Source organism: Dunckerocampus dactyliophorus, chromosome 18 (assembly GCF_027744805.1).
Source record: "Dunckerocampus dactyliophorus isolate RoL2022-P2 chromosome 18, RoL_Ddac_1.1, whole genome shotgun sequence".
Lineage (NCBI taxonomy): Eukaryota > Metazoa > Chordata > Actinopteri > Syngnathiformes > Syngnathidae > Dunckerocampus > Dunckerocampus dactyliophorus.
The window spans coordinates 6,118,151-6,136,824 of NC_072836.1; the positions used below are offsets into that span (position 1 = coordinate 6,118,151).

Consider the following 18,674-nt stretch of genomic DNA (forward strand, 5'->3'; position numbering starts at 1 on the left):
ATGGCTCAGCAAAAATGACGCCTGGAAAAAGGGCTGCATGGCTACTTCATACATATGTGTCCTGAATTATATATTTAAATGAAAGAATAAAATCTGCACAATGTTGGACAGACATGCAGCACACACTGTAAAAACATTCATGTACCCTAAGAATGCATTCACAAGATGATATTGGTCTAATGAAGCGTCCAGTGAGAATAACATGACTGCAAACACACAATTACATTTTTTATAGAGTAAAAATAAGGTTTATACTAAACAAAACAAACTACCCTGCACCCAGTGGCACCTTAATGAGTTAGCGGTGGTGTTAATGGAGAGCAGTGGGGTTTAGCCTGTGGTTGTAGATGAGAGTGGGAGGTCCACACCACCTCATCTGCCTCCACTTAACCGCCTGGAAGCAAGCGACAGCATCTCAACATCTCCAAGACCCGCAACCACACACAACGCCCCCCCACCCCCCGCCCAAAAAAAACCTGCCATAGTCTAGCTCTTCTCTCTCATGCACTGCTGACTCAGCCATTTTGTACTTGGCGCCGAGGAAAAACAGCAAGGACGACTGACAAGAACTAGGAGTAGAATAATGCAATGTGAAGTGGGCAGGGTCAAAGATGAAGGCCGGTCATGCTCTGCTGGATTTATCATATTAGCATCCTTTGAAGCACGTCAAGCACACGCTTATACTTCAGCATGTCATATTTGTGTGGTTTTTAGCTTCATCTAGCGCTCTAGCTCAGTCGCAGATCCATTCTGCGTGGCTCGCACTGAGCGAGTCAAGCATGACAGATAAGATATGTAATATACAAACAATGTCTGACTTGTTTTGTTTTTTGTTGACGTAAAATTGAGCAATATTTTAACCATCTTCCTCTTCGGTATATTGCACATTTCGAAGTGAAATATCTGATTATGTGCTCTTGTTTAGTGCAATTTTGACATTTAATTTGAATTTATGCATGACAGCAATCCCTCACCACTTCGTGCGTCGGATTTTGCGGCTTCACTCTATTGAAACTCAACTCTGGACCCCTGACCTCACTTCCTGTCTGTCCCCCACTGACCTCCCCTAGCACCAGAGCACATTTACAGCAAGACACACAAGCACCGGTCTTATTTTTTCTTATTATGTCTACTACATTGGGTGATAGGAGTGTAAAGGTGAGCATAGGGGTGTTATTTCATGTCTAGAGGGCTCTAATAATATTAAAAAAAACATTTAGAACACTTACATTTGGTTTGTTGAAGACTGAATCCTCTTCAGTGCTTGCAAAACCAGATATGTTTGGTTCGTTAAAGACTGAAACGTCTTCAGTGCGTGCAAAACAGCACACTTTTGGTTTGTTGAAGCCTGAATCACCTTCAAAAACACGTACATTTGGTTTGTTGAAGACGGAGTCCTCTTCAGTGCTGCAAAACCAGATATGTTTGGTTCGTTAAAGACTGAATCGTCTTCAGTGCTTGCAAAACCGGGTACGTTTGGTTCGTTGAAGACTGAATCATATTCAGTGCTTGCCAAAGCACGCATGTTTGGTTGGTTGAAGACTGAATCGGCTTCAGTGGTAACAAAAACACGTACGTTAGGTGCTTACAAAAACTCGTGTTCAGTAAGCTGAAGACTGAATCATCGTTTCAGGTGTACACATAGGTTGACTGAACACTAAATTGTGTTTGAAGTTTACACAAACGCGTACATAGGTTTGATGTGATTACAACATTAGGTTTGACTCCAAATTGTTTGTCGGTGTGAACCATCCTCTACTGTCCTGTTCTTTGACTCAGCACTTAAAAGGGTGTCAAGTTACGACTTGACGGCCAAATAAAACATTTCAAACCAAATGCCATCCAACTGGGTGGTCCGTGTACCTTTGGTCTCTCAAAAACAACAAGAAAAACAAGCCTAATGGAGGCAGCTGTACACAAGAGTGCAATGTCAGCGTAACCTTATTCCCTCACTGATGCTTGTTGAGTTAAGAGCTTTTCCTGGTTCAATTCCATGCAATTTGAGAGGAAACATTTTTTTCAAAAGCCACAGGCTCCCAGCCTTTGATATGGCATCAATGTAGCTCATTTGTGCCCTTTTAAAAGCGTAATTCGAAATAACGAGAGAGAAAAGTATGTCTTTAGGTGACTACAACAGCTGCACACAAGTTATTTCGAATGCTTTCGCTTGAAAGATTGAACATGTCCATCCATTACAGACAATTAGCATTCATACCATTAAAAGTATGACAACACTCATTTATGCACAATCTCAGACAAGATCATTTGAGGCGTTTCTAATGTTTTATCCCTCTTGTGTTAGGTAAATATAGTAACCAAAATATGAAAATCACCTGTGTGGTCCAGGAGTGTAATTCGACACCATTACAAACTACAGTCACATATATAGGTATTTAAAAGTGCACCAAAAACGAGCATGATTCCTCCTCTAAAGGCGTCATTTTTCATCCAGCTCATGTATTAAGGATATCCCTTATGTTACATTATGTCATGTTGTTAGATTAAACTTGTTACATCATTGCAGCCTTTTTGTAAATCACACTGATCAGTTTATGATCAAATCTGTCATCCTGATATATCGACGTGGGCCTCGGGATTAGCTTTGGTCTGACAATGTGTCCTCTCCTCTGGTTGCTAGGCAACATCGCCATCCAGGTCACACACACAGAAGACACTTGCTTGACCCTCGTGTTTTTACCGGCGAGTCAAGCAGTAAATATGCAAATGTTCTACAGTGCAAACCACAATAATAACCATACTGTTAAGTGGATGTTGTGTACCTAAATAAACAAGGAGAGGTCTGTTAGTTTATTGTTTATTCAGTCTTCGACTCAGACGACAGTAGATTACTTAAAGAATCTAGATAAATCTCTCACAAACCCCCCAAAATACTGTTGTGTTCAAAAGAGCACCCTATACAGTATCTGTACTGTAAAATTTCCCAATATATACACAATCATTTCACATCATACTGTACACTCATATACAGGGAAAGCCTCACTTTCGGACTCATTTTTTGGACCCTATGAGGTTTTGCTGTTGAAATAGCCAAGACAAAAAAAAAGACACAGGAGAACTTTGAGGTTGATAAAGCTTAAAAAAATCCTGCAGCTCCAAGCCCAAACAATGCGAGATGTTCCCCCAGCAGGTGGCACTGCAGCAACATGGTGCATAGAGCGTTTCATGGAGAAAAATCACTTGAATGAACTGAAAAATTGTGACTGTCATGATATGTTAGAGGCTTTTTTGTCATTTTAAACACCAGATAAGGAAAAAGAAGCATGTTTTTTAGTGTACACACGTAATGAGGGTCAGCATCATATGTGTACTTTGAAATCAAAAGTCCCGTAGTTCCTCAAATAGTGGCCTCTGTTCCTGAAAGGATGCTATAATAAATGCCTGGTACGCTCTGCAGTTGAGTAAATAACACACCCTTGAGAAAATACGGTGTTGAATAAATTCTAATTCACACAAGGTGAATAACCCCCCCGAACCCCAGTGCTCTACTGTAATAGTTTGCAGGTGTTTGGGAAGACACATCCCTCCATAATGAGGAAGTGGGAATGTACCTAACGTCCCTCGACGCCCCCTCAGGACACCCTCAGTAGGCAAACAAAATGATAGCTTTACAAATCCCGCTGAGGTGGTAGGGCTCCAGCCAGAATTCATGGGGTCTTGGGGGATTTAATGATTTCCTGGGTAATGAGGTAAACCGGTTTTGTCTGGAACCGTCAACAACATGTGGCTGTTCGGTTCAGGCATTTAGTTGTTTTTTTTTTTAAATACGCATGCAAGAGTTCTCTCAAAATACAGCGGAACATCCAAAGTGTTTATTAATTCCTACCAAAACTATAGAACATCACATTTTCATTTACCTCCCCGTGACATGTCTGTTAGGAGTAGTTTCACTTTATTTTAGTTTTATTATACAGTGGTTAATCGGTTTATTTTACACTCATGACTTATAAACTTGCCTGTACACCTAATAAAAGGTTTTATGATGGCGACAGTTTGAGTCTGGACTGAATTAATCTTGAAATTAGAACAACTTGAAAGTCAACCTGTGGATTGTGTTGGACTAGAGAGGTTCCACTGTATCTCAGGATGTATAGCAACAGTGGAGTGATTCCTGCAATACCCACAGAATGCCACTAAGTGTCAGTATCTCACACATTTCTTTCACCCTTAGTTTAAGTTTATTTTAGTTTTATTATATAGTGGTTAATGTTAAAATGACACTCATAACACTGCCTGTACACTTAATGAAGGTGTTATTATGGGGAAATGTGAATCTGGGCTAAATTAATTATTTTGTTTTGGAATTAGACCGTGTGTTTGACTACGGAGGTTCCGCTGTACCCTGAGAGTGGATCCATCTACTTCAAAGTATCAGTGGAGTTACGGCAGAGGAGTAACAGTTTTGTAAGTGACGTTTCCAAGAAGAGACCTTCATGTTTTTCCAAGTTAAAGCGTGATATACTTAAAGGCCGAGCAGCTTATCTGGTACACGCAGTGCTTTGTGAACATGCTAGCTAATGTCCGACTTCATTTCATAGTTAGAGCAACATGCGCGTCGCCGCTGCAGCGGCGAGAGCTACTTCTTATATTCCGATACGTTCCTCTGCTAAACATGTGGGAAGCTATATACTAGTTGAGAGGAGATACATTGTTACGTAGCAGAAGAGCTTAGTGAATGTATGGCGACATTCAGTCATACGTTCGTCACATTGCCAGGATTCAGGCCACTGCAAGAAGCTAAGAGCTAGCTAGCGTAGGCGCTAAGTCACCACACACAAAGCCAAAGTGACGGAGTGGAGCGCTTCCCTTAGTCACACACACACAAAAAATGTCAGCACTTAGTGGTTTTTCTTTTTGCTCTGCAGAACTGATTCTTCGGACTGCGCTCTGGAAGGTGACAGGAAATTCCACAGTTTGCTATGTCGCACTTTAATGCAGTCCAGAGCGACGAGGGTGCGGCGGCAAGATACTGGCTCTGAAGGGAGGTAGGCGGGGCAAAGGAAAAGATAAGTGCCGGTTTGGCCCAAAGGCATGAAAAGCGGGGGCTTCACGTGACCACTTGCTGAACTGTGGAGCGTTCATGGGGGCACGACTGGTCCCGACAGCGCACCCTCGTGAGGAGCCGGCGGAGCTTGTTGGAAAAGTTCTTGTTCATCTGCCGGTACATGAGCGGCATGGCGAAGCTGCTGGAAAAGGCCATCAGCTTGGACACGCACCTCAGGAAGTAGTAGGTGGGGAAGTAATGCGTGCTGCTGACGTAGCCGGGGGCGCCGGCCACCGTGTGCACCAGCAGCGTCATGTAGTAGGGACTCCACAGTATGAACTGCACGCACACGGAAGCCAGCAGCAGTCTATGGATGGAAGGGTCCAAGCGGGCCGAGTCCTGGTCCAGGGGTGTCGACTCCTTCCGGATGCGCAGGATGAGCACGAAGGCGTAGAGCACCGCCACGGCCGGGACCACGTAGCCTATGAACATCATGATGGCGTCGGCCGCTTCTTTATTCTGCATTTTAGAGCACTCCACCATCTTGGTGGAGATGTGGTTGCACACGTAGAAGAGCAGCGAGGAGAAGCTGGTGAGCACGGCGCCGCCCCAGATGAAGCCGCACACATGCTTGGTGTTGTACACGCTGGACATGTACGTGCGCGGCAAGGCCCGCTCGATGTAGTAGTCCAGACTGAGCAGCGTGGTGGAGTACATGATGACCAGCGAGGAGATGTTGAAGAGGATGAGCAGCGTGATGTACACCTCGTTGGTGTATTCCCACGCATGCCAGCGGGTGAAGGTGGAGCTCAGCAGCTCTACGGGCGCCACCAAGTTGAGCACCAGGCCTGCGATGGCCATGTTGACAAAGTAGACGTCCGGCATGGTCATGGATACCTTGTTGGAGAGGTTGACAGCCACCAGCAGCACGTTGTAGCACAGACCCAGTGGGAAGCACACCAGGAGGTAGACCAGTGACAGCACGGAAAGGATGAGGCCAAAGTCTTGGCAGAGGCGGAAGTCCACACTGCTTTCCGTCTCATTGTAAACCATGCAGATCCACATTGCTGGGACCAGGACGGGCGCTCACCACAGGTGGACTGCAAGCAGGGAAGAAGACTTAGTTAGGAAACTCGTTAGAAATACCACAGAAGTTATTAACTGGCAGTCAAGCGGAGCCTTTCCAGCTGAATGCTCCAGGGCTTGTCCAATTTGGAGTTCTCCCATAATGAAATGGGACAAATATGCCTCCAATGTTACACAGAGCTTCATGAACAGCCTATCACGCAGGATCAGCGAGCATTAAACTCGGTGCATGTATTTTGCTTTTTCTTTGGCTTTTTGTGTCCCCCACTCTGGCTTCCGGAACACATTGTGTGGACTTAAACTGAATTTGATGTTTCTTTTGGATCGATACTCAAGGCTAGATCCAAGACAATGATGACTTGGCGCTTTGTTGCTACATTTAGCAAGTATTCAGAGCACTCTAAATTCTCTTTTCCAAAAAAAGCAATTAGCATCACGTCTAGTGACTTTTTCTGATCTTACTGGACAATTTTAGAGACGAACATGAAAGCATATATCGCTTTTCTAAACGATTATTGGGTGCTGCGGTGCCCCCGGCCCCCATCTAAAAGTACTCACAGGTGGCTCCGTCTTGCTTGTGACATTAACAAAAAACACAAAAAGAAAAAACAGAAGAAAGTTCATTTGTATTTCCAAACATTTTCCTTTCATGTTTTTGCTCACTTTGTGTCTCTACCACACTTGCAACTAATTATGCAAATTAACGATGACATAATCTACCTGCTGCCACAAGTAGATTGCAGTCCTATGAGAAACACTGAATATTGATTAATCGCATAGCTATTTTTTTAAATCAACATTTCAACACAAGCATGCCTTATATGATCAAGTACAAATGTCCCAGAAGATACATTACAGCATCATACATCACTTGCAGCCTCAAATAAGACTTGTTTGCAAAGTGCATTAAATATTAAGGCATCGTACATATACGCTCACTAGTCACAGTAGCAGTCAAGCAGCCTGACACACACACACACACACACACACACACACACACACACACGAAGCGCTGTTAAACCCGGAGTAACACTGTTAATTTGACTTCACTGCATCCGACTGGCTGAATATGAACAGCTCGCAGTGTGCGAGTATAAAAAAAACCTGATAGCTGCCGCCAATGAAGGCCTTGTTCTGGTGGTGGCACACAAAACTCAATTGTCTTGACGCCTCTGCAAGCTTCTGTTCTGCCTTGCTGTCTGTCACGGTCACATGCGGGCTCGCTGCTTTCCACATGGCCTAACACAATGACATTTAAGCCCCCGCCTGCAACCAAACAGTACAGTTAGTTTGGTTCACTTCTGTATGCTGCATCATATTCCCATATTATTACTGTCCTGCCTGCACAGCCTACGACGGAAACAAGTCAGATCGGTATTTAGAATTGAATAGAACTTTATTGTCACAGCACAAATTGTGCAATGAAATTACGTACAAGCCTTTGCAGCATGTAAAAACTTCTATCACATCCCTGTTAGTTTCAGTATGTGCAAATTACTGGTTTCAACCATAATAGTGCAAGTCGTTCTTAATAATTTGCTCCAGTTGTGAGTGCACATGGTGTGATGCATGAGGACATAAAATTGTTGAAAACAAGACAAAAGTTTATCTCAGCGACAGACATCATGAAAACAATACTTGTAACATCAATTTGCGTCCTTACATCCAATGAGTGGGCATGAATACATTCTTGTATATGTCCTTCATCGTTTCACTGTACTGTTTGAGCTCCATATCCAATTTTCAGACAGATTTTACACACTATTTCCGGGCTGCGAGAAGCCAGTTAGCTAGCTTGCAGGCCTCACTTCCAAGCCCTCCGTGGAGCATCGCTGGACATTTCACATTTTCGAGTTCCAACAATGTTTTAACTTTGATTTTAGTATAAATTGTGCTTCTTGTTGCTTACTGTAAACCGGAGCGTGTTTACTCCACCAAATAAGGTGGCTTCTCTGTGGTTTTTTTTTGGTTGTTTCCTGAACTTTGTTACTCATTATTATGGACTATCTTAGTAATAGCGTTTTTCAAAATATATATTTGAATATATACAAGGACAGGTGTGTTATATATTTTTCCACAAGCACGAACAGTGCATCTATGAGGTATTTTTGCTCTGATTTTACATGACTTCTACAGTAGTTACTTCTAGTTGCCACCCATCTCTTTGAGGCAGGGCTGACAACAACCGGATGTGACGTCATCTGAAACCCGGCAATACAATATGATGGCGCATGATACATGGGTTGAAAACATGATATAGTGTGGTGCAAATATGATGATACGATAAGGAGTAGTGCAAATATGATGACATATGACACATGGCTTGTAAACATGATATGGAGTAGTGCAAATATGATCATACATGGCTTGTAAACATGATATGGAGTAGTGCAAATATGATGATACATGGCTTGTAAACATGATATGGAGTGGTCCAAATATGATCCATGATGTGTGACTTGTAAACATAATAGGGAATAGTGCAAAAATGAGAATTAGTCCTTGTTCAGGGCAATTACTGTTTTGTCCTGGGGTTTGTGAACCAGTTTGTTCAGGATCTATATAAAATCCTAGTTCTACAACTGGACGTTTACCCTTCAAAATTGCACTATTTGGTTCCATAACTAATGTCTTATTTATAATATGTTGCACACTTTTATGCTACATTGTCTCCAAATCTATCACGACAAAAACATTAGAATTGTGTGATGGCCCAATAGGAAGACTCCTCGTAGAGGAATCCTGTTCATTTCAAAACATGCACGGATATATTTTAGGATATGTTGAGAATTTAGCATTGCGTCCTTTGCTTTGCGCTTCTGTTGACTGAGGCGTGGGGGGGTTGGGCACACAGCAAAGAATAGATTTATAAAGAGTGAAATTCGAAGCAAGCGTGCGGTGGAGGCGCACTAAGAAGCGGTGGGAGTTCAAGGCAAGGTTAAGAAAAACGACTGTCCGACAGGGCCTGCAACTTCTTGAAATGCTGGCTGTGTTTATTTTTACCCGCCGTTTCCGTACAAAAAATATTTACCCTGATAAGCAAATATCCTCTGAAACAAAACATGCGCTAATGGCTACAGATTTTCTGCAGAGATTGACAATAGCCAGGAACAAAGTGCAGGAAAGCAGTTGTGTTTTCATCAGGATGACTTGCGTTGCCAGTAAAGGGGAAGCATTCTTCCTCCCACTTACGTAAGAGAGCCACTACAGAGGGGGCTGTTTTGGCCTCAAGGAGGGGGGAGACGTCAGTCCGTCTCCGTACTACCCCAGCTGGCTATAATGAGGCTGTGGCGGAGACTGGAACTCAAAAAGAGTTTGGACTGGAAACAGGGTCAGCAGGAAGAGAAAGTCTCCAGTTACTCTTTACAAAAGTCTGTTTTCAGGAGCACTGGCCTGCCCTCATGCAAACACCATGAGGTGAATCATTTACTAGGACTTTCCCTGCTAAAAACCTCATACAGTAATTACGTGCTAATGGTCCTCTACCGTGAGGTATCTTAAATGCAAACGGTGCTGTATGATATGAAGTAGACCCTTAGATAATAAAAGACGCTAAATAACTCATGACTAATTACTGTATGTTGAGCCTCATGGCAACAACAAGACATCTTGCTTTGGTTCTTGTTGCACATGTCTGCAGTCCAGCCCACAGCGTGAACTTTTTACACTATTTTGCGTCAAGCGTGATGGAGTGAACTATTCCCAGATGGGGAGGCCCAGCGTCAGCCCCACCAAACACGCTGTCGTAAGAGTGACCCCCACGTGCTCCATATGTCAGTGCTTGGAGGCCAGATCTGGCCGTCCGATGGGAGTAGTGTGACACGCTGGGGGGGCCACACCCCTTGTCTTATATTCTTACAGGAATTTACAGACATTTCTGAGAAATGACTGCCTTGTGTCACATGATTCACTGCAACAGTGCAGAGGAGGAGCGGCGGGAGAAATACTACGCAAATCAAAACAAGACTACGTGACTCACATTCACAAATGTTGTGGTTGTGCAGCGTTGACAGGAGTCAAGTGACATCCAGTGCACATCTTTTTCCCCCCCCTTTCTTAGTGTATAATTCACAGCAAAAGAACCACATCAGAACCACAGAGCTACTTCTGAGGGACCATTAAAATACCAAAGGATCTTTCAAGAAAAGTCCCCTCAATCTCTTCAATGCGATTTCCTCAGCTGCTGATAATTCTTGGAAGTGTAACATTCAGGCAATCCAAGCTATACAATGTGCTGATTAAAAAGAAAAAGAGCTGATAAAACAGATCCTTTCTATCAATAACATTAGCAAAATATACAGTAAGCACACCAACAATCTGGTTTTCCCAAAAATATCCAAATGAAGACACTGCGATGACTTATACACTACCGTTTCCTGCATTTTTCAGTATTTACAAAAAAAAAAGAACTTGTTTTTAAATTAATGCTTTTTTTAAAGTAAAAACTGAGAAAACAATCCTGGGGAAAAAAAGTTATATTAGAGTAAAAATTGACAAAAAAATAGGATATTATACTGGTAAACCATTATCATAAATATCAATATAATGATTTTAGTGTTTGATTAGGTTAATAACATTAGAAAGTCTTGAAACGTTTTTTACGTTTTTTTAGTGTTAAATGTAGCAAAAAAACCCCACTTCTAGCTACGAGGGGCATGCGCATTTGATTAATGGTGCAAAGCAAAATTCTTGTCAGGTGGTAGTTGGTGTAACAAGAACCACTGATTGGTGACAATGTATTGTGGATTGACGGCATCTTGAAGCAACTGGGGAAAAATGAAGTGCACTACTTGGCTGAAACCAGCAGAGGCGCTTTTGAACTGGAATCCATCCATTTTGTTCTGCTTATACGGGTCCAAGTTGCGGGGGCAGCAGTCTCAATAAGGAAGTCCAGACTTCCCAGACCCCAGCCACCTCTTCCAGTTCCACCGGGAGGACAAGGAGGCGTTCCCAGGCCAGCTGTGAGACATAATCCCTGTGTCCTAGGTCTTCCCCCGGGCTTCCTCCCGGCCAGGCACGCCCAGAACACCTCACCAGGGGGGCATCCACGAGGCCAAATTAGATGCCTGGGCCTCTCAATGTGAAGAATGAGTAGCTCTACTCTGAGCTCCTCACCCTATCTTTTAGGGCGAGTCACCCCTCATTTCGGCCATTTGTATCCACTATGCCGTTCTTTCGGTCACGACCCAAAGCTCAAGACCACAGGTGAGGGTGGGAACATAGATCAACCGTCAAGTTCCTTCCGGCTCAGCTCTCTCTTCACCGTGACGGTCCGCTACAGCGACCGCATTACTGTAGAAGCTGGGCCGATCCCGCCTGTCGATCTCGGGCTCCAGCCTTCCCTCAATTGTGAACAAGACTCTGAGATACTTAAACTCTTCCACCTGGGGCAAGACCTCACTCCCGACCCGAAGGGTGCAATACACCCTTTTCTGACTGAGAACCATGGCCTTAGATTTGGAGATGCCGAGTCTCATCCCAGAAGCTTCACACTCAGCTGCAAACAGCCTGATGTGGCCATCTGAACTACATCATTTGCAAACATCACAGGAGAGAGCTAAGGTCCCCAAACTGGAACCCCTTGACGCCTTGGCTGTGCCTAGAAATTGTCAATAAAAATTATGAACAGAATCGGTGACAAAGGGCAGCCTTAGCGGAGGCCAACATTTACTGGGAACAGACTCGACTTACTCCTGGCAATGCAACCCAGGCTCCTGCTCCGGTTGTACGAGAACCAAATGGCACGTAGTAGCATGCCACCAACCCCAATATATAGGACACTGTGAGGGCCACGGTCAAATACCTTTTCCAAGTCCTCAAAGCACAGTAGACCGGTTGGACAAACTCCCATGCACACTCCAGTACCCTTGCCCAGTACCCTTGCAAGGCCGTAGAGCTGGTCCAGTGCGCCGTGACTAGGACAAAAACCACATTGCACCTCCTGTAGCTGAGGTCGTACCTTTCTTTCCAGCACTCTGAAAAAGACTGGTGAACTGGTGTGTTTCGTCAACTAGCTCGTACTTTTGGGACTGCTGCCTACTGTCTCAGCATCTCTTAATGCACAAATATTGGCTGACTTGGTTATCACCCAAGCATCACAATTACCCCTAATCTTATCCACTTCATAGTGTACCGAGGATGTTTACGCACATCATCACGTTTTTTGCACCATTATGCAGTCGTCACACCATGCAGTCAAGAGCTGGTCACGTTTTCGACAGCTTTCAACAGTCTTCTCTATGCCGGTGTGTTGAACTGTCACAGCCGTCAACAAGAGTCAGAGTTCAGTGGTCAGCACAAAGCAGGCTTAAGCGCACTTAAGCCAGCAACACCCACCCCACCGCCCACCGCACGCTCATGTCGCCTTTGGTCACGTGGATAAAGTTGACGGCTAGGGGCCTTAAATCTCAAGCGGCGTTTAATGTGCTGCGCGGGAAGATTACAGCAGCAAGTATTTTGTCAAACTGCAGCTTTCGCTCTCAAACGCAGTCATCTGTTTGCTATTACACGCAAGCCAACATTACACATTAAATTTCTACTGCTGCTTATATATGAACATTGTTATTGTCTTATGCGCAGTTTGAGTTGGGTTTCATGGGAGAGGACGCTCAAACGATCAGGTGATGTATTAATTTGCAAATGTTGCAATAATAACAGTAGCACAGCAAACACACACACCCAGGCACACAATGAGATCAAGTGACTATGTATCCAAAATGTCTATGCAAACATACAGTAGCTAGGCACACTTTAGTGGAGCTGTACTGCAGTTGTCAGTATGTTCCCCTCAACAAAAATATAAGAAACAACTCTCCGTATAATGCAGTGAAGTTCACCTACAAGCACAACAATAGACATATTGTTGAATTAATACTTCCCAGTGTCAAACTGATTGGAATGATCAACTTGATCAACTGTCCATTGGATTGAGTGACTGGTACGTGTATACTGTTATAAAAACAGCAATGTAATACTGTATCTTGGCAACAGTATCAAATACTGTATGTTAAAAAACAGTGATACTTACATTTATGTCAAGGAGAGGCGTCATTATGTTAAGTTATCTTTTCACCAAAGACAGACGCTATCAAAACTGTTTTCAGTTTGCCTTGATTGTTCTCGTTTTTATTTTCCTGTAGCTCTTTTAAGTACTGTTAGGTTTCATACTCTTATTCAAACTGGGTTTATCTGGTATAAATGTGAAATTGTGCATTGTCCCTGTTAAACAAACAGATAAAAACACAAATACTACCATTTATGTGAAGCAGATACACCAACAAAAAGTTAGGGCTATCCAGCTTTTGGGTAAAATTCAGGATGAACCTAAAATTCACTCAAACCTTAACAGGTGAATCTAAACTTTTCAACTGTTCAGTGTTTCAGTCCTTTTCGCACAACTTGCCGTTCTCAAACAAAGGTGTGTGTGGTCCATGAATCGACCAATCGATGTCCCGGATCAATTAGAATTGGAATTCAAGCAGTCCTCTTCCTCTTTAGACGATTTTGCCATCATGAGACCAAGACAACATCTAACAATTGATCAGCATGAGGCTTCAAACATGATGTTCTCAGAGGGAAGTGGAGTCGCAGAAAGGTATACTTTGTGAAAAAATGTTTAAGTATTGAGAGTTTTCCCATTCATCTACCTGTTAGAGAACTACAAGTTGTGCAAAGTGTACTGAAACATTGAACAGTTGGGCATGTGCATTCAAAAGCTTAGAGATGGTCAAATTAAGATCACCAGTAAAAATTATGCTGCATCACCCAAAAGCAGAATATATGAGTACTGTACCTACTTGACATAAAGTCCCCCCCCCATAAATAAATAAACAAAGAACTGTTGGAACCATCTTTTATGTAATGTAAATATTGTTGAAATACAAGTACATTGTACAGTATCTATGTACACGTATCTATGTACACAAAGTGGACATTTGTGTTGACCTCCATGGCACTTGACGCCACAGATCTAAGAGTAGCTGGCTGTCACGGTTTACTCAGCAGTTTTAGCCTTCTCTTCGACTCCCTTGTCAAACTTTTCGAGGCCAAACATAACAGAAAGTAGTCATTTTATTTATTTATTTATTTTAGGAAGACGTCAAATATACGAACTTACCAGAGACGTTCGAGACTTGGTTGGCTGTCGTCGGACAACCCTACGGAGGCATTGGGTCAGGATGTAGCATTTCCACTGGCATTTCTCAATGGCTTCATTTGGAGCACAAGCGTCCTTTTTAATAAAAGCAACCTCTCCTTCCTCCTAGCGCCTCTAAAATCCTTTACGAGAAGAAATCAGACAGCGAAATCCATTGGAGAGCCTCCGACTATCAACTTTTTCCCTTGCTTGTTGAGAAAAAAGTGGGCCGTCCGTTGCAGACGTTACGAGCTACAATGTGTACACATGTGACCCTCCCCCCACTTGACGCCCCCCTCCCTGCTGAGCTGCGGAGCTCGGGTCGCGAGCCACCAGACGACGTTGTGCGCTCTGATTGGCCGAAATGCACAAGGGGCGGGACCTCATGGAGACCGGTGGAGGAATAACACACACGCACACACACACGGCTGAATAGGAACATACGCTTGTTTTCTGTTTTGCCAAAGATCCCAAATCTTACGTGCTAAAACGATGGTATTTGGCAACTGTACACTCCAATACAGCTTCATTGATGGTGTATACCAGGGGTGTCCAATGTACGGTGGTCGACAAGAGTAAACGCACAGCAATGTCCAAACGCTCCAAACACAGAATTTCCCCAAAAACACAAAATCACAATAGAACAAATGCACAGGGGAAATGCTACAGGATTAAACACAAACGCCCAAACAACTGTGTGAAAGAATGCTGCAAGTCCACAGAACAAAACAGAAGTTTGCCAGGCTAGCCAGACCTGAGGTGTAGCCGTCTTTAAAGTGTAGGCAAAAATTAATTTACTGAGTGATTTTATTAAGTAGCATGTAGAAGTAGATTTCATCTCCAACAAAAGACCTTAACAGGATGCCCAGAAGAAATTGGGCTGACTTTTGAAGAGGTATAACGAAAAGGTACATTTTTCTTTATGTCATTATTTATGTCTTATTATAATATTTCACGGTATTACGGAGCAATCCTGCTCAAGTTTGACTCCTCTTGTATTGAATACTGAATAAAGCCAAATATGTTTTGGATCACCAACCACGCCACACTCTCTACAGTTGACAGGTATTAGCATATTTGAACTACTGTGTGCAGGTATGGTTAAATAATTAGAAAAGCACACTTCATTCACTAACCATAGTGCAACAAACCCTCTAATGCTAATCTATTCAAACATAAGGAGAAACCTCAGGGGAAAATGAAAACAATTAAAACATCGGTATGCATATCAATAAATAGCATATTAATAGAAGAAGAAGAATAAAAGAAGCCGCACCAGCATATGGTGTTTATGAGCTATATTTTTAGAAGAATGCTGAAAACCACAGTGTCTGATATCATTCATCCTGAATTCACAATGCAAACAATGTAAATAGATCAAGCAGTTCTTTTGGTAATATATATCTGTTATTTGAGCTACCTGTGTCGTGAAGCTGCATTATTAATAAACAATATGCACAAGATATGTCTCACACTACAGTCCCAGGGCCCACATGAAGAATTGCAATAAAGGTTGCACATTGGCAATGAAACTTAATTAGTTTAGTTAGTGAGCAAGCACATAGACAGTGCATTGGACAGTATATTATATTTTGCATGTGGTGTTGCTATCATTTAACAATATGAGTAATACATTGTCCACAGCTGCCTGGACAGTAGAGCCATGCCTGAAGGCGCTCACAAGAGTACAAGAGTAACATTTTCCAGAGCTACTCAAAAACAACACATGGATTAAGTGTTGCTGATGGTGAAGATCTGCCGGATTATCTCTCATGATCCCCGAGTTGCAACAACAAACTTGTCATCACTTGCAAACCCGGACATGAATAACTTATTTGCAAAGGTCGGGAATGGCTAATGCTATAATTCCTCAATCGTCTTATGTGTGGGATTAATCGCATTGCATTGTGCTTATGCACGGTTTTAAGGTGAGCTCGCGTGACATACACTGAAAGGTGGCCATGTGTTTACCTAATTGAACTGTGATTAAATGTATTTTAAATGTGATGGCCATGAGCGCGACACTAAAGCACTTCATCATTTACGCTGTGTCATCAGTGTGTGAATTAATGAACACTTAGAATCCTTATCTGGAGAAATATGTCGTCAAACAACTCAATAAAATCCAGATTTGTGCATTTAGTGAAATGTCGGAATTTCCAATGAAACTGCTGTGTTATGTGGTGGTTTGCAGCAACATGGGAGAAAACTAAAACTAAACTAAAACTAAACTAAACTAAAACTAAACTAAACTAAACTAAACTAAACTAAACTAAACTAAACTAAACTAAACGGATGTTAGTGTTAAGGTTTAGGCTTGAGGACTAAAGCACACTTTATCCCTAATCAGGCTGTAAAATCTCTGCCTATTCTTGGACACTTTAGCGGCACTGCAAGGCTCTAGTCTGTACTCCCTCAAAGCGCTAAAGACACACGCGCCTTGTTTACAAATGAAAGTCTATGTGTTCAGTTCTCAGTCGCCCTCACCCCCAGGTGCTTGTCAGCTGTTTGCACAATTACTTTGGCACCTGATGGTCACGGACAAGTAATGTGAGCGTCGAATGATTTTTGTAGGCACAATGTGCACTTCAGCAATTTCTTATCAGATTTAAGTCATTTCAATGGGGATGTTGATGTGACAGGAGGAGACACAGAAGGAGCAAAGACGAGCATGTGACACCAAGCAGCGACTGAAGCAGCACTATACAGTGCACATGCATTTAAGCTCAGAGACCTGGGAGTGCGTATTAAGCTCATTAAGTGCTTATGGTGTGGTTGGGACCAGACACCAGCGTCCAGTGGCTGGGACATCTCGGAATATTCGGCCGAGAATGGAGCAGCATCTTCTGGTTCTCGAGTTTGTAGCTCAGACAGACTTTCTGTTTTCATTTTTGATAAAATCCAAAGTTATTTTTTTCCCCATCGAACAATTGTTTCACTTTGTCAAAACATGCTGTTTTGAGGGGTTAATACGACCTATTAGTAGTCAAAAGTATGCACAGTGAAACACATTATACATATTTGTTGCCTTAATTAAGCATTTTCAAGCATAAATATTGCTAAATGTACTAAAATACAAAATTGCTGTAAGGCATTCAGAAAACGCATTCAAAGACTCTGTGAAAGATTCTACACTGGTCACTAGGTGTCAGTAATGTTACTGTAATGTTCAGTGAGACCAGACTTGATCTCCGGAATAACAGACTTTTATTTCACATTTGAATTATCTCACAACAGGCACAATAATCCGTAATAAAAATCCCTCATAAAATTGCAGTCATAACCCATGCCAATAAAACTCAACCCTGAACCCCTGACATCTCTTCCTGTCTGGCCGCCTCTCCGTTCCTCTAGGGAACACATTTATAGCAACACACACAAGCATGAGTCTTATTTATGCCTTAAATGGCTTATTTATCCTTATTATCTCCACTATATTGGGTAATATGGGTGTTAGTTCATATCTAGAAGGCTCTAATAATGTAAAAAAATAATAATAATTGGAAGAGGTTTTTTATGCTCTAAGAAAATAGTTCATTTATAAATAAGGAATCCTAATTCATTTATTATGATCAGGTCTGGAGCCAATTAACCACAATAAAAGAGGGATTACTGTACACTCAATCAACAGCGCCTCTGCTGGTTGCAGCCAAGTAGTACACTCCTGGATCAGTTTTTACCTAATTGGTTATTATGCAATTCTCTAACGTCAGGACTCCCAAAACTGTAATTCTTCAGGTCATTTTGACAGCCATTAATTACAATTTAAACTCAGTCAAGAGATAAATTCAGTTGTCACAGTTAACTTCTATGAATTATTGTACTTGTTCTGCAAGAGGGTTAGATCATAGCCTCTAAAACTACAGTATGGTGTTTTGTTTTGTTTTTTTGTAGAAATGCTCAATCTTACGCACTCAATCCTACACAAGAGTCAAACCCAAGCTCATACATCACTATTAACCTTTCCGGTTTGCTTTTTGTGTTTGTATCGCATTGAGATCTGTCATCTAGTCAGGAGATTTCCCGGAAAAGAGGCTTTTCTCTTGAGGTAAAAATGCATTTGCGGTCAACATGAACACTGTTTTATTGTGTGTCTTGCAGTCTTCCATGTGGAATAAAACACTCTCACACAGTCTCCCATGTACTATACAGTATATAGGAAGCTGTTGCAGAAAAATAAAGGCTGAAACAGCTTGGATTAACACTACATAAGCCTGTCTTCTAAGCTGGTGTGCTTCTGTGTTTTTGAAAATAGTTTTGATGATGAATTTTAATATTCCTCTCCCATCTGTCTCTCTCTTATCTTTTCTGATGTTAGGAATAGAAGCGATGTTTCTTCTGTTGAAGAACACAATCTTTCTCTTTGTTTGTCCTTGAATAAGCAGTATAATGGCCACAAGCAGAACATCCAAAGAGTACAACTAATAGTCAAATGTGAAGCCTGACAGTCAG

At 42.3% G+C, this 18,674-nt stretch overlaps 1 protein-coding gene across 1 annotated transcript; it reads right to left on the minus strand.

Annotated features, from left to right (window-relative positions):
- Positions 1 to 3,682: 3,682 nt before the first annotated feature.
- On the minus strand, positions 3,683 to 14,484 carry gpr146 (G protein-coupled receptor 146). The gene is made up of 2 exons (XM_054759393.1): positions 14,205 to 14,484; positions 3,683 to 6,102 (listed from the first exon to the last, which is right to left on the minus strand). The coding sequence occupies exon 2, from the start codon at positions 6,065 to 6,067 to the stop codon at positions 5,066 to 5,068; it is 1,002 nt and encodes a 333-aa protein (XP_054615368.1). The 5' UTR covers positions 6,068 to 6,102; positions 14,205 to 14,484; the 3' UTR covers positions 3,683 to 5,065.
- Between the last annotated feature and the right edge of the window lie 4,190 nt (positions 14,485 to 18,674).

Coding starts and splice junctions, on each gene's coding strand:
- gpr146 (XM_054759393.1), bottom strand. CDS start 6,067: ATGTGGATCTGCATGGTTTACAATGAGACGGAAAGCAGTGTGGACTTC.